The sequence below is a fragment of the Solanum dulcamara genome, chromosome 8 (genome assembly GCF_947179165.1).
Source record: "Solanum dulcamara chromosome 8, daSolDulc1.2, whole genome shotgun sequence".
In the NCBI taxonomy this organism is placed as follows: domain Eukaryota; kingdom Viridiplantae; phylum Streptophyta; class Magnoliopsida; order Solanales; family Solanaceae; genus Solanum; species Solanum dulcamara.
The window spans coordinates 10,012,732-10,029,988 of record NC_077244.1 but is presented as its reverse complement, the minus strand read 5'-3'; the positions used below and the strand labels follow the sequence as shown (position 1 = coordinate 10,029,988).

Here is a 17,257-nt window from a genome sequence, read left to right as displayed (position 1 = left end):
TGCCAGTAGGTCATAAATAACATGAGGTCACTATAGGAAGTCTCTAAATGATAAAATAGAAGAGGTATAAGGAAAATGACATGGAGGGTCATTACATTCTACACTCAAATGAAGCATCACTTGAGTATAACCAGTCCATGCCAAGAATGATATAAAAATCAAGCATGTCTAGCTCTACTAATCAACTAAAGTTATATTTTGAAAGATAGAAACTGAGCAATTCCTATAAATCCCCTTATCTAAAAGTGACTCAACAATAGGTGTAGAGAGTAGAAAAAGTTGTAACAAGATTTTGGGAATGCCATCCAAATTCACTGCAATATAAGGAGCCACGAAGGAAAGTGTAGCTCCTGGATCAAAACATCAAGATGAAAGACTCTCAATATACCAATTACTATATCTGGGGAATCCTCCTGATCATGTCAAGTCTATAGAGCATAGAACCTTCCTTGGCACTATCCGCCACCAGAATTAGATAAGGCGCCCTACTGAGTCGGGCGACCTATTGAAGCTAGTGCAGTGTTAGGATGAGCCTATTGAAGAATATCCCTTCCCTTGCCTAGGGACGATGGGTAATCCCTCAATTTATGACCGGTCTTGCCACATCCAAAACAACTACCAATGTCAGCCATACACTCTCCCGAATGATTCCTACCATACTTCTAGCAAACCTCAAAAGAGGGACCACTAGTTTCACTATTATGAGCCTTAGATCTTTGTGCTCTACCCTGGTTCTTAGATATAAACTTTAGTACTAGAGCACTAGAAAATGATACGGCTGGGTTAGAAAGCTTCTGTCGAAATTGAGAATGACTACCACCTCCTGATTTCTAAATGAGTAGTCCACACTATCTTCCCCTCTTTTTATCCCTAGCAATCTCCTTAAGCTTATCTTCCTCAATCTGGTTAGCATGAGTCATCAAACGCGAGATATACATCTCCTTAATCAACATCGCGGTCCTAAATTTCATCACCATCATCTTAGAAACACCAAAAGACAAACTTACTCATAGGGTCCCTAGAGTTGGCCACCATAGTTGGAGCATACTTTGAAAGTTGAATGAACATCAAAGAGTACTCCTTCAAACTCATGTTGTGCTATTTCAAGTTGATGAAATCTTGGACCCTTGCTTCCTTAAAATTGAACATGAGTTGTAGTGTAGTACTCTTTAATACAGTTGAACAAGGTAAATATCATTAGTAGTTATATCACCGTGCTCATAATTTATGAATATTTCATCATTGTTTTTGTATTCTTGCAAAAATATTTATAGATAGATGATGTTTGTTCTATAAAATATAAACTTGTGGCTCATTTTAGTATTTGAAAAATGTAAAATCATGTTATGAAATTTTCAAATCAAGCTTTTTGGAGAATTTGGAATTTCATCTCATAATTTAAAATCACGAGATAAAATCGCTTCAAACCCTGATTTCATCTCATGATTTCAAATCACAAGATGAAATTGCATATCAAAATGTCTGCTAAATAAGCATGGTAATTTTGATGAAAATTGAACAGACGTTGAATTAGCATTGAACACTTGAATTAGCATCATGAATCCTCTCAAACAATGTTATAAATAAATATATTAAACTATAAATTGGTTAGTGTAACCATTAAAACTATAATTTCTTTTAACAAGAACAGAAAATAAAAAATTCTCTTCATGTGAAGATGCTAGATGAGTTAGAAAGAAGTTTGAATTTCTCAAGAAAATCATTTCTCTTGTTAATGAAAGCATATGACTTATGGGAAAAGCATCCATTTCTTTATTTTTGGGGATATTCTAGCAGAAGCTGGATATCTCACTTGCAGACTTGTTGAAGTAGTTCAACATATTATTGTACGTCGAACATACATAAATTACTAGTAAACTAGCAATTTCATTTTTATTTCTTTTAATGATATCTTTTTGATTATTTCCTCCAATATTACTTCACACAATTTTTAATTTTTTATAATATATAACTAAGTGTTTCACATTTTCTTCAAGAAAATGGATAAGCAGCACAAAGTTGATCGTGCAGATGCAATAATGGCAATTTCCATATCTTCTATTGCACCACAAGCTGGTACTACATCGGTAAGCTTCAAAAAATTCCTTCATTGCTTAATATAATTATTATAAGGTATTTAGTTCTCTTTCTATGAAGAAATGTACAAATATCTTTTGATCTATTCTGGAATAACTTTTTTAGTACTAGTTATCTTATGGAAGAAAGAGATTTTTTTCTAGAGGAAAAATATCTCTGTCCTAACAACAACAATATTTAACTATATCTAAATCCAAAAAAAAATTGTAATTGGCTATATGAATTCTCATATCTCCATTTAAGCTAAACTAATCATGCGATAGTCATACAAATAAAATAAAAAGTAAAATAATGTCACAATTTGAGACTACCACATGGTACTTAGAGCCACAAATGACCCCAAGCTAATCTCATGTCATGGCATGACACTAAGATTAACATGAAACAACAAAAGAGTATAACTTAATATGGAGCTAAACTAAAATAGTCTAAAATATCATTAGAAAAAATATACGAGAACACATAAGCGGAATCCAAATGTCTGTCCGAAAAGCCTCTACTAATAATGAATTGCTAGGAAAAACCCCTAACTAAATCCAATGTCTAGAAACTGAAGGTAAAAGACCGAAAATGACCCTAAAGTGCATCCTGAAAAAATAAGGACTCACCAAAAGTTGCTGCACACTGACTGGATTTGTACTCACCTCGGGCGGCGGGATATTGAGCACCAGAATCTATATTATCAAACAATATAAAAAGAAAATATCCTATCAATACTTTAAATGTACTGCATATAAGGAATATACATAATAAACAAGATACCTAAATATCATGAATCTGTAAAACATGTCGATGAAATAACCAAATAACATAACATGAAAGTGAGATATTCTGAACTGAAATATATGGTCATGCAATAACTGAAAACTGATTTTGGGAGATACTCAAACCCAACATATAATCATGTGAGCAACTGTATAGAGTCTGGTGAATTGCCCCACCATAAGGGACCAATATACTTGCCAAGATATAAGGGCTGAGTCTGAGCTAATGTGGATCCAATAACCTATTGTCTATCTGAGACAATCCTACGATGACACATAATTCTATGACTCAGGAATTTCTAATAAAGGTCAACAAATGCTGACTATGATCCTTCATCTCTAAATCCGCTCGCTGCTCAGTATTACTCCCGTGGAAAACATGAAATCAATTGAAGAATATAATAATCTGATAAAACTAGCTTATACTGATATACTGAGTAGCTCATGAATCATGATATAAAACAAATAATAATCTGAAAGACACTTTATCTGAAAGCATCTAAATCATGAAATATTACAATCTAAAAACATGCTTTTAAGAAATCATAATTCTAAGCCATGAAGATACTTGTACACTAAGGGTTCATCATATTGAAAACATAGAATTATAACTAAATTCATGCAATTGAAGATCATACTTGAAGAAGAACTAAATTTCAATAAGAACTTATGAAAATCATAAAAACCCTAGGTTTGGAATATCATAGAATTTGAAAATTTGGTATTTTCTTGGGAATGAATGAGTGAAGGGATACCCATTGATGAAATTCCACATGGAGTAAAAACACTAGCTTGAATCTTGGAATAGAGACTTTAAGCTTGGAACCCTTCTTCTTGCTTTGAGAGATGACTTGAGAGAGAAGTAATCTAATTTGGGTAAATTATGAGAGAATAAGAGACTTAGGCTGATAAAAATTGCTTAATCCAGCTTAAAATATCCCCAAATGACGTAGTAAGGGATTAAAAAATAAAAAAGATTGAAAAGACCCTGATTAAAACTATCGGACAACTTTTACGAGGGCCATATACGAACCATAGTTCTATCTACGAACCGTAGAACCCTACTCGTAGAAACCAGAGGAAATTCTAGGTTTCTAAACTTTCAACCCCGAGACCTGATTACGGTCCATAGATCATATTACAACTAATCTTTTCGGTTAATAGAAAAATATTACTAAAATAATAGTCTCTGAGGATTGATCTACGAGGCTCTTTCTATGAATCGTAGTTCCAACTAGGACTCATGGATAGGCTTCATAGAACTTAGAGACATGTCTGAGTACCAAAGTTCAAGACTTTGGTTTATGACCCATATTATGATCCGTAAAACCATTCAGGATCCCTAATTTTCTCTCATCTTGTTCAAGTCAATTTTTTCAAGTTTATGAATCATGATCGACGGCCAAGTCTAAGACCCATAAAACTTTGTACGACCTGAAAATGTGACTCGTAAAACTTGGACTTTTTTTCCTAATTTCTGAATTTTATCTACGGATTGTATCTATGATCCATACTTCTATTTACAACCCATAAAACCAAAAACTTTGTAGTTTTCTATTTTTTCTGAACTATTCAATTATTGATATGTACTTAGGGACTTCTAAGGTGTTATGTCACAACCCAAAAGCTAGGTGTGATGGCACCCATCTTATCACACCAAGACAGGTCAACTTAAAAAACCCTCGATAAGATAAATGCAGAAATAAAAGCGGAATAAAGAACTAATCGTAACTTAAATGTGCAGAAAACAAAATATAGCCAAAGCCTGGTGTCACATGTACGAGACTCTAAGTATTACAATATATTCAAAGAAAATACAAATCTAAATGTCCCCGTTTCTATAATAGAACAAGGATATAATGAAAGAGTCAGTGACGTCTATCGAGATGACACGCAACTACCTCACAAACTCTAATAATAAGCCAAGAATGAAAATGAGAAGGGTTCTTCAAGATGACCCGAGCTGGTAACCTACACAAGTGTAGAAACCAAGGTATTGAGTACCAAACAACAACAATCCTCAACAAGAAGCCCTATCGTACCCTAGATAAACCAATACTAAACAGATGTATCCCCAACACACCAACCGAACCTCCATATACTACAACCTACAAGAAAGTCAGACAACCCAATGTATACAGTCACAATATACAAAATAACATATTTCATATAACACATAGCAAAATTTACCAAAACCATTTGCTCAAAAAGTTCAAGAAGGCAAGGATGAAGTGCAGTGAAATGTATTGCAATGTCATATAAAGTAATGCATATTTTTCCTAATGATACACACCCAAAGAATATCAGGCCGGGACCCATGAGGAACTTATCAGTCTGTGCACCTACCATGACACATGGAATGTTCCCTCTTTCTCGATAAGAATCTACCACGGTGTGTGGCACGTCCCCTTTATCTCATCACTTCCACATGGTACATCATAATAGGGTTATAGAATCAATGCAAAAAGATATGTACAATGCTCAATGAGATGATTGTAACTTTCACACCAATAACAAAATCACAATTAACTTTGGCACATCATAAAAAGAGAGTCAATATAACCACAAACCCATTCTTGGCACATCTAGCTAACATCACTATATCAATGAATTCCTTTTTACCCCACAATATCATTCCTAGAATTCAATCAACATTTAACAATGAACTACAATTATTAAACCCTTCATCAATTTCCATTACTCTCATTCTCATAAATAGAGCATATGAAATTCAATAAACTTAACGAAGGGTCAAAGAAGTCTACTTTCCGTAAAAGAGAAAGAAATCAACTCGACACTTAAGCCTCCCCTCTAGGATGGGCCTTTCAATCAACAAACTCTAAATAATTGTAGAATTCCAATAAGAAATCATGAACAATGATACCCGTATTGATGGTTTCGGAAATCTAGTCCAAATCACCTCAAAAGATAAATTATGAGGATTGGGGGGTAAATTTGGAATTTTGTATATAATCATGATACCCAAAGGTTTTGGAACTCACTTGTGAATACTAATTTAAAAAAGAGTTGGAAACAAGCTAAAAATCTTAATTTTACTAAAAATCCATGTTCTTGAGAAACCCGAATGGTTTGAATTCAAAATCAACCATTAGGTGTTAACATCATTAAAATAATCAATGGGTAATTCAAAATCACTTACTCAATAATTGAATCTTAACAAACCCTTATTAGATCGCCCCTACAGAGCTTCCAATTGGCAAAAATAATGAAATGGGGATGAAGCCCCAATTTTTGAGAATTGAATCTGTCTAGATCGCTTGACTTATCGCGATCGCGACTCCCCTCATTGCGATTGCAAAGAGAAGAGTGGTCAACTCATTAATTGACTATTGCGATCGTGAGACTAGACCATGCAATCGTTATTCACCATCAATAGTCCATTCGCGATCTTGACACCCTCCTCGCGATTGCGAATCACATGAACTTACACCTATGTTATCGTGAGTAAAGTCAAGCGATCGCAAATAGAAATGAAGATTTCATCAGGTACCAAAACACTAACAACAGTAAAAACACCAAGGCACAAAACTCTCTGAATGGACCCTCGGGATTTTCTTGGAATTCCTTGCACATAAACCATATATACTACCCATCTAAATTTGATATTCCAGACTCAATGAAACCATCGAAACATGGATCTAAGGTCTCCTTGACCCGATACCCATTAAAGATAGAACTAACTAACTTTCCACCAAAAAGACCAAATTTCCCTAGGAACTTCCAAAAAATAAACCAAAGCTCTAGCTATGCCAAAAATCACCTTCTTAATCCAACAAAATCGATGAAAATTCATTTCAAGAATCCGAACTCCCAATGTTGATCAAAGTCAAATCTAGGCCTTAACTTCCACTCAAATCACAATCAAAGGTATAAATCTCCATAAAGATATTGGAACTGAAGAAGATAACCTTCCTGGACAAAATTCTGCATTCTAAAGCTGATGGAATCAACAAACTTCTATTTCGAGACTCGTACCTCTAGCTAACGTCGAAACTCACTTTTAACAACTCTAAAGCTTTCAAAACACTAGAACTTTCAAAATTCTTAACTTTTCAATCCGGTTTCAATTTTAACCTCAAATACTGATCAAACATGACTCGGGCGACTAACGTGAGGAGTAAAATAGTATTTTTCTAAGATTTTTCAAAAATAACCTTCAGGGTTATTACATCGTACAATAATTTAAATACATATGAAAAATAGTAATAGTATTAGTAGTATTAGAAGTTCTCTAACAAGTTTAAGACCTCATTTCTTTTTTTATGATTATATATAAGACGTTAAAATCTGAATGCATATCTGAATAATAAAATGTGCATGAATCTCTGACTAGACATCTCAATATTAAGATGATGTATTAAGATCTGATTAATAAATAGTAAGTCTTTTACTGTTACTGTACATCTAAATATAAAAAAAATTAAAAATTCTCTATTAAAAAATTTATAAATATAACATTTAGGGAAAATGGCTAATATGACACTCAATCTTTGATCAAATTTGTTGTAACAAATTCATACTTTACTGATGACCTAGTTCCCCCCTCCCCCTCGAAATATATTTTAAAGGATTTTTTTTAGTTTTATCCAGTGTGACACAAGCCAAAATTCGATTATAGAAGAATATAATGATTGATGAAATTATATTTCAAAAGATTCAATTGATTTCTTCTAGGAAAAATTGAAGTGTGAATTGGAGGGTTTCCAGTTTCACTTTGTTAGAGAGTATAAATGAATGTTAATCATCTAACCCCTTTGTTTTTTGCCTGTTGATCAGTATGTACAAAATAGTAAAGTTGTGTTTTTTTTATTTAGCTCACCCGATATATGTCAAAAAATATTTTAACAAAAATATCCAAGGGAGTCATAGCACAGCTCTATAAAGTATGAGTGTGTTACAGCCAATTCGATCATACTACAGGTGTCATTTAAGTCATTTTTCCTAAAATTTAGTAAAACATAATTAAATCAATACTACATCAACAAAATTTTAATAAAATTATATGGTGATTGGTGATTGTGATGGCTAATAGTGGTGGTTATGGATGAAAATCGAGAATGGTATCTTGACTAATGATGGCATTATGGATAGTTGCTAATATTGGTAATGGTGATAGTAGAAGTTAATAGCAATATTTTGGTGGTGGTTGATAGTTGGATGATACTTGATAGCAAATAGTAATAGTGAATGATGATGGTGGTTGATAATATATAGTGGTGGCTTGTAATGGTGATTGTCGACACTGCTTTATAATTTTTGTGGTATTAATGATTGATATTAATAGTAATTGTAAATAGTAGCTAATGTTAATGTTGACTAATTGTAGTGATTGGTAGTGGTGGTGGTTGAGGATGGTAATTGTGGGTGGTTGTTGGTGGTAGTTAATAATGGTTTACAATGATGACAGTAATTGATAATGATGGAGTATGACAATGGTGGTGAATGGATGAAATTGGTGAATTGTTATCAGTTTAGAAACCTTTGAATAGATATGTTAGTGATATTAGACTTGTTATAGATTTAATTAAGTCCTCATTTCTGCTAAGAAATGGTAAGCCTTTTGAGACAACCTTCTTTCATAAGATATTTAACACCTCCACTTACTATAGTTTCACGTGAATGGACTGGTTCATCTATATATAAAACAACCTATGACATGACCAGACTATCTCAAACGAGACCAAACTATCTCAACGATCTTCTCTTATTTTATCCTTCTGAAAAAAATGTATACTAGTTTTTTTACTAAAGTTGATAATTATATCAATAATAACTACATAGTCATTTCACGTACCAGTGCAATGACTTACATAGTAGTTTTCCAGTTTGGAAATTAACTACAAGTACTAGTCAGATAGATCTATGTTTTTCATGATTTTTTCCTCTATTTGTCGAATCATCTATTTTTATTTTTCTATTTCAAGGATGTAAGTTCTAGTAAATCTAGGTCAGAATAGAGGAGATTGATCATCTTAGGTTTGGACAAATTAAGAGAGAAATAATAATTGCTATAGTGGGAATAAATTTAATTTATGATAAATCTAGAGGTTCCAATCGCTTTTAGCAATTTCTTTAGAAAGCTTTTAAAATTATTTTCACCCAAAATATTAATTTGTTTAGAATGAAATTATGATTTAGGATATAACTTTTCATCTCACATCCAATTATTTAGTGAATCTTAAGAGATGTATAACAACAACCATCATTGATCTTGTTACAGAATACATAAGATTGATGGACAAGCATCTTTATTTTTTGGGCATCTATCACTTTTATTAAGTTCTTAAAATATACTTGACTCTTATATATAAATTACTAGCAAGCGAGCAATTTTGATCTTTTTTAAAAACCCTCTCCATTACTTCACACAGATTTTCTATTTACAAATGATCTAATTAAAAGAAGGAACTTTTTAAAAGTATACCTCTAAAACATCAGCCTTTGATTCTTCTGATGTGATAAAAGATGTAGGAACTTCTATTAATGTTGCATCCTCATCACCATTAACTCGGTGCTGCTTATCCATATTCTAGTAAATAAATTATGAATAAGCAGCACCAAGTTAATGGTGATGAGGATGCAACATTAATAGAATTTCCTATATCTTTTATCACATCAGAAGAATCAAAGGCTGGTGTTTAAGAGGTATGTTTTTTGAAAATTTCATCCTTTTTTTTGGTTTCAAAAAGTTCCTCAAATTATAAGATGTTTTTTTATTCCTTTTAAGACATATACAAAAATCTTTTGATGAATTCTTGAACAACTTTTTAATGCTAATTGTGTTATGAAAACAAGAAAAATGTTCTTCTCTAAAGCTAGAACATATGGATTGTATCGACCACAACAACAATATTTAAATATGTCAGATCGATAATAATTTTAAAAAACAACATACTTAGTGTAATCTCACAAAATGGGATTTAGGGAGAGTAAAGTATACACAAATCTTACCATTACCTTAGAGGTAGAGGGGTGTTTCCGATAAACCATTAGCTCAAGGAAAAAATAGTCCAAAGGAGAATAGAGATATATGACCTATAAAATATATAAATAATAGTAACAATAATAATACCTTTAGATTTTCTTTCAAAATTCATCTTATTGTGCTGGACAGGCCATGATACTTTAGAATATAAAATGGTGATGCTCCAATATATTGTGTATCACTTGATGTACTCCATCCAGAAAATTACCTTTTGAGAATGAATTTTGGACGAATTTGAATTCCATAAGTACAGCTTGTTTTGGTTGCAAAATGAGAAGATACCAAAAAATATGCATTACGTGCATACATATACATTTGAACAAAGAAGGCAAAACTGGATCATCAAGAATATTTCTCGTAGAGACGGTTCAATATTTGATTACGTAAGTTTCCTTTTGAATAATCATAAGTTTTCTTTGATGAGATTGTGACAAAATAAACATTTAATAATTGTTGGCAAACAGGTCTACCATCATTTGGAGACAAAGAAAAAGTTTCGATCTATGGTAGAGGTTTATAAATTTATTGTATATGGGGAAGTTCCTGAAAAAATGAAGAAATTACGCGAAAATGAAGAAACCTTGCAGGTTATTAGCTCAAGAAAATTATATTAGAATAAATAATGAGATCGACTCTATTTATGCATGGTCATTAAAAGGGTTTAATTTGCAGGTGACACCGAGAAGTAAACCACATGTACGCGGTAAAAAATTGATCAAACATTATGTAGTTGGAACATGTACTGAATCTTGCAAAGGAGTTTACATAAAAAATTGGGGAGAACCTAACTACTTATCTGAACGTGATATCCCTTCCAACATTGGTAAGAAAAGTTAAGGAAGTCACAATAAAACATATAGTTCCTCAATATATTGGTATTATTATTGATGTTTTCATGTTCATTGTCCTTGCCCTAGTTGATTCTTATAATTTTATAATTTTTTATGGCCAGGAAAAAAGAGAAAAAGAGAAAATGAAAATTTATATGGACATCAACAGGTGACCTTGGGAGAAGATGCAACACATGTGAACTCAAGAGATACTACATTAAGTAGTCATGTACACTCTTTTCTTTACCTTTGGGATTTTGAGCTCATACCCTGAGGCACACAATGAAAAACTTACCCAAAAAAATTATCAGTGTACTACTTATTCAACTGAATATTGATGAAAGTTATTTGTCTTAGGTTATTTATGAAAAATATTGAATTCTGACTTTGTATTGTAATGTGCATTATGCTTAAATATTTGGTTTTTCCATTTCTAAGAATAACAATTTTGTTTAGAAAAACTTATAGTACTACTTTTGTCCCAATATTATTGTTCATATTCATAATCAAATATATAATAAATTGGTTAAAATTTTGATAGAACTTTTTTACCTTTATTAAAAGCTCTATAAAAGACAAGATTGTCATTTTGCTATAGATATACTGAATTTCTATATTTTATAGAAAAGTTAGGAGTCCTAACTTTGGGACCAGATCAATTTTTCCCTATAAATAAAGAGGTTTTCTTCATATAAAAATTCTCGGATTTAAACCAATGAGTTCCTAAGGCTTAGGGGAACGTTCCCATGTAAAAATTCCCGGATTTAAACCCCATGTTCGAAATTGGACTTTGAGCCTTTTGACCCTTTTTTTCCCCAAATTTTTGGACTTGGTTTCTGATTGTGAAATACTATTTGAATAGATTGTGGTAATTTAAAGTATATTTGGAAGGGGGAGACTCACATTGATTGATTGATTGCGATATGGCTAAGGCAAGTGGATCTTACAACTCTGTGAATCTATTAGAATCCTGAATTTCCCTTTTATATATGTGTTAGCGAGTAATGGGGATGAGGTTACGTGTTGAATTGTGATATGAACTAATGTAAATTGATCGACGGGGTTAATCAAACATGATATGTGTTATTGTAGCGATTTGAGTATTATATGTCGTGATCTAGATATCTATGTATATTTGATGAAAGACTTTGATAGTCTGATTATGATTGTGGATTGTTTGACTTGATTTATTCCTCATTACTTGTGTGAGCATGATGATTGTATTGGTTCTGAAACATTGTGATGAGATGTACATGATTGTGAAGCTGAGGTCATTTTCGGTGAGACGTTATGATGCCGAGGTCATTTCCGACAAGATATTATGATAGCGAGGTCATTTTTGGCAAGATATTATGATGACAAGGTCATTTTTAGTGAGATATTATGATGCCGAGGATGTCGGGTCATTCCAAGTGAAAGACTATGAGGCAAAGGTTATTTTCCGATTAGAGATTGTACGGCCGAGGTCATTTTCGATCAAAGATTATGATGTCGAGGTCATTTTTGGTGATATTATGATGCCAAGGTCTTTGCCAACAATTGTACACATGGATGATCATTGAGGATCATTATAGATACATCTGTACTTATCTTCGAGAAGCTATGAATACTTTTAGGTAACTTCCTTTATTAGTTCTTTCTTATCGTGCAGAGTTGTTATCGCTAGTGCTGAATGCTGCGTATTATTTTTAGCTTATTTCGAGGACCAGATCAACGTCTACTGGTAGGGGAAAGGAAGTCTTTGAGGCGGTTGTTGAAACCCCAACTAGGGGTAAAGGTAAGGGCCGATCTAGAGGCCGAAGCCGTGGAGCAGCTACTGGTTGAGGTTGTACCCGAGGAATGGCACCTGCCCGAGGTCAATTAGAGAGGCCTTCCCAAAGCCGCATGTTGAGATTGTTGAGGACCAGGTTCTCCTAGAGCCCGTACCATTTTTGCTTTAGGAGACCTTATTGAGAATGCTGGGTATGTTGGAGAGTTTCACTCAGGGTGTTGTAGGCATGCCACAGGGTTTACAGACTAAGGTTGGTGTCACGCCTTGGGAGGGTACCCTAGACGTGACCGGCACTCGTAAACCATTTCTGACCTTTCAGCGAACCACCTGATTCAGTCACTTCATCATTCAGTCATATACACACAAAGTAGGGTTCAATCATAAACATACTATTCACAATATGGGGGCCGAAGGCCAAACATGTTCAACTCAACAAAACAAGTAAAATAGGAGTTCTCAACAATAGCAGTCTAACCTTCCCACACTCTAGTCTATGAAGCCTCTATCAAAGCCTAGAAGGTGCCAATGAAAAGTCCATGGCTACCAACAATCCAAAATAAAGGAAGCGACAACAAAACTATACATGAAAGCTCAACATCCTCCGGAAAACTAGGAGGACTCACCAACTGGCTGAGTGTGTAAGTGGATCTTCAATGGAGCGTCGGTTGATGATCTCTAGTACCTGTCTCTGCATCATAAAATGATGCAGGCCAAAGGGCGTCAGTACATAGAATGTACGAGTATGTAAAATGGTCGAATGAAACAACATCAAGAAGACATCAATATCAACTCAGGACCTCAACTCATATATATACATGACAACTCACTCAATTGTCCTAAGTCTAACAAGAATAGTTTAGACGGGACTAACACATAAGCCTCTAAACTCAACAGACCCGAAGTACTATTAAGACCTAAATGGAAGTTTCTCTTATCCGATAATCATCACCAATGAGCTGGTGATAGTACAACAATCAGACGTTGTTGCCATGTCCGTCCATATCTTGCCAGGGCATGAATGCCTCTCTAATCATGGATACCATCTATTAGTCAAGTCCTATCATTTCAGGACAAATAAATGGGAAACATCCGACTTTAACGGTTCGATCCCATGGGAAGCATCCGACTTTAACGGTTCCATCCCTACCTACGTTGGTGGCGTAGTTCCCGGGGTTCGAGTACAGACTATACTCTCGCCCGCCTCGGTGCTCGATACTCCTCCTATGATTCTATGCTCATAAGACTCCCTCCAATCATCTCAAACAAGCCCTCACGGCTAGTTTCATGTGGGACATTGCCAACTCATCAACTCTATTCTCATTTCAACTCAATTAAGTCATAATGGCAAGTTCCATTTAGGACTTCGTCCACTCGTCAATTCTATCCTCTAATTTACTCAATCAAGCCTCATTTAGGTAAGTCTTTATGATACCTCCTCAAGACTCATCACAACTCTATGACTTTAGCTCAACAAATAAGTAGAATAGCATATTTAAGGAAATTGACTTAAGCAACATAGTTACATGGCTAAAGAGATCAACAAAACATAATAACAAGTCATCTCCATCAACTCATACAAACATGAAGGTTTTAGGAACTTCTTAGCTCAACAACATCAACACATATAGCCTCCAATAAATAGGGGACAAAACTCATTCAAACATAGACCATACCAAGAAACTCCATTTTCATGGACATCTAACCTCAATGCAAGAGTAGGGCACATGGGTGGACTCAACCCATGTTTTGGATAGCCTTACATACCTTAGAATAGACTCTTGAAGAAACCTTGTTGTTGGGTCTTCAATGGAAAGCTTGAAGTCTTGAAGCTCTTGGAACAATCTCTTGTTGGAAATGGAGAAGAAGAAGAAGAGAGAGAGAGAGAGAAGCTCCTAGGGCTTTTAGAGAGAGAGTGAGGCTGTAAAAATGTGTTCCTAAAAGACCAAGGGTAATACATATATAATTTGGGACAATTCCCAAATTGCCCCTTCTCAAAGTTCTAAAAAATAGGCAAAAATGCACCTGGCGCGATAGTGGCGTATCGCGCCATTGCAGAGCTTGGCTGATTACGCGTAAAACCTGCACACCTCGCAGTGGCGCACCGCGCTAAGGACCAAACTACTGAGGCATATTTCTGGCGAAATAGTGGCGCGTCGCGCCCTTACAGCGCCAAGGCCAATATTTTCTGAGTTCTGGAAATTAGCTTGACAACCCTGCATACCTTTTAGTGGCGCACCGCGCCAGAGCCCAAACGACTGAGGAATGTTTCTGGAGTGATAGTGGCGTATCGCGCCACTGCAGTGCCAAGCCCAGATTTCCAGTAGTTGAACCCCAGGCCTGGAATTCCTGTTGTGCTAGTTCATCTTAGGATCGTTATATCTTTTGACTCCGAACTCCAAAAATTACATTCTTGGTGGCGTTGGAAAGAAGACTCGACGACCATTAATTTAATAGGTTGTGGGCCACCCAGATCGTGATATATCAAAACATAGGGTCATTAGGAGTCAACCCCTAATGCAAACTCCTCCTCAGACTTAGCCACGACGAACCTTTTTGGTCTTAGCTCAATCCTAGGGGTCCTCCGTGACCCCACATCACCTCTAACACTCCTCAATTACTCGGGGACTCATCTTAACTCAAGCACACACTTCTAAATAATTGGGTTCGACCCGGCACGATACAAGAAGGGTCTGAATCCTAGGGAAGAATTTTTGAGGGGTGTTACATTATCTCCCCCTTGGGATCATTAATCCTCGAATGATGAGCAACCAAGAATGGACTCAGAGTACAAATCACAATCAGAATTCAGTCAATCAATCAATCAAATTCTCAATCAATTATCAATCAAGACTCAAAATGCACAAATGAATTCAAGTCAAGGAAATGGGCATTACCTTCAACATTCTCATTGATAGGCATGAATAGATGTGGATATTTAGATTTCATGGCTTTCTCCGCTTCCCATGTAGCTTCCTCAACAAATTGGTTCCTCCAAAGGACCTTGACTGAGGCGACCTCTTTGTTCCTCAATTTATGGATTTGGCGATCAAGAATTTAGACTGGAACCTCTTTATAGGATAAGTTATCCTTAACTCCAATGCTATCAGTGGGGACTACCAACGAGGGATCGCCCAAGCACTTTTTCAACATTGAAACATGGAATACCGGATGAGTAGAGGCTAGCTCTGAGGGTAACTCCAACTCATAGGCAACACTCCCAAAACGCCTCAAGATCTGGTAAGGACCAATATATCGAGGACTAAACTTCCCCTTCTTTCCAAATCTCATGACACCTTTCATGGGTGACACTTTCAAGTATACCCAATCACCCACCTCAAACTCCAAGTCTCTCCTCTTCACGTCGGTGTAAGATTTTTGGCGGCTTTGGGCTGTCTTTAGCCTCTCTTGAATGACTCGCACCTTCTCCATGACTTGATGAAAAAAATCGGGCCCAATCAACTCGGTCTCACCAACTTCAAACCACCCAATGGGTGATCTACACCTCCTCCCATACAAGGCTTCATAAGGGGACATTTAAATGCTTGCATGATAACCATTGTTATATGCAAACTCTATGAGAGGTAAGTGATCATCCCAATTTCCCTTGAAGTCAAGCACACATACCTCAACATATCTTCCAACGTCTGAATGGTGCGCTCTGCTTGGCCATCTGTCTGGGGGTGGAAAGCCGTACTCAAGTTCACCTTTGAACCCAGTCCCTTCTGAAAGGATTTCCAAAATTGGGAAGTGAATTGAGCTCCTTTGTCTGAGATGATAGACAAGGGAACCCCATGCAGTCTGACGATCTCCTGAATGTACAACCTTGCATAATCCTCTATGGTGTCAGTAGTCTTAACCGCTAAGAAGTGAGCTGATTTCGTCATTCTATCCACAATCACCCAAATGGAATTGTGTTGCTTTTGGGACCTCGGCAAGCCTGTAATAAAGTCTATGTTGATCATCTCCCACTTCCATTCCAGAATTTCTATGTTTTGGGCTAAACCATATGGCCTTTGATGCTCCACCTTCACCTATTAGCAATTCGGGCATTTAGAAACAAATTCCGCAATATCCCTCTTCATCCCACTCCACCAATAGATTTCCCTCAAGTCATGATACATTTTCGTGGAGCCTGGATGAATAGAGTACCTGGAACTATGCGCTTTAGCCATAATCCTTTCTCGAACATCATTGACATCAGGTACACACAATCTACTTTGGTACCTCAACACACCATCTCCCCCTTTGCTGAAAACCATCACCCCTTATTTGTGAACAACTCCCTTCAAATTGAGAAGGACGGGATCTTGGTCTTGTTTGTCCTTTACCTCTACCACAAGTGAGGATGTAGACCCATCTTGAATGGTAACTCCGCCTTCGTTTTTCTCTTCCAGGCGGACTCCCAATCGAGCTAATCTATGTACCTCATTTGTCAATTTCCTCCTTCCCTCTTCTACATGGGTAGTGCTACCCATAGACAATCTGGTAAGAGCATCAGCAACAATATTAGCTTTACCTGGATGGTAGAGGATGCTCATATCATAGTCCTTGAGTAGCTTGAGCCATCTCTTTGCCTCAAGTTGAGTTTTTTCTAGCTAAAGACGTATTATAAGCTTTTATGATCGGTGAACACATCAACATGCACTCCGTACAAGTAGTGGCGCCAAATTTTAAGTGCAAACACCACGGTTGCCAGCTCGAGGTCATGAGTTGGGTAATTCCTCTCATGAACCTTAAGCTGTCTTGAAGCATAGGCTATCACCTTCCTCCTCTGCATCAACACGCAACC

At 35.7% G+C, this 17,257-nt stretch overlaps 1 protein-coding gene across 1 annotated transcript; it reads left to right on the top strand.

Moving 5' to 3' along the window:
• The first annotated feature begins 10,339 nt into the window (after positions 1–10,339).
• On the top strand, positions 10,340–11,067 carry LOC129900456 (uncharacterized). Its single transcript, XM_055975431.1, has 3 exons — positions 10,340–10,454; positions 10,540–10,690; positions 10,820–11,067. The coding sequence occupies exons 1-3, from the start codon at positions 10,371–10,373 to the stop codon at positions 10,969–10,971; spliced, it is 387 nt and encodes a 128-aa protein (XP_055831406.1). The 5' UTR covers positions 10,340–10,370; the 3' UTR covers positions 10,972–11,067.
• The last annotated feature ends 6,190 nt before the right edge of the window (positions 11,068–17,257 follow it).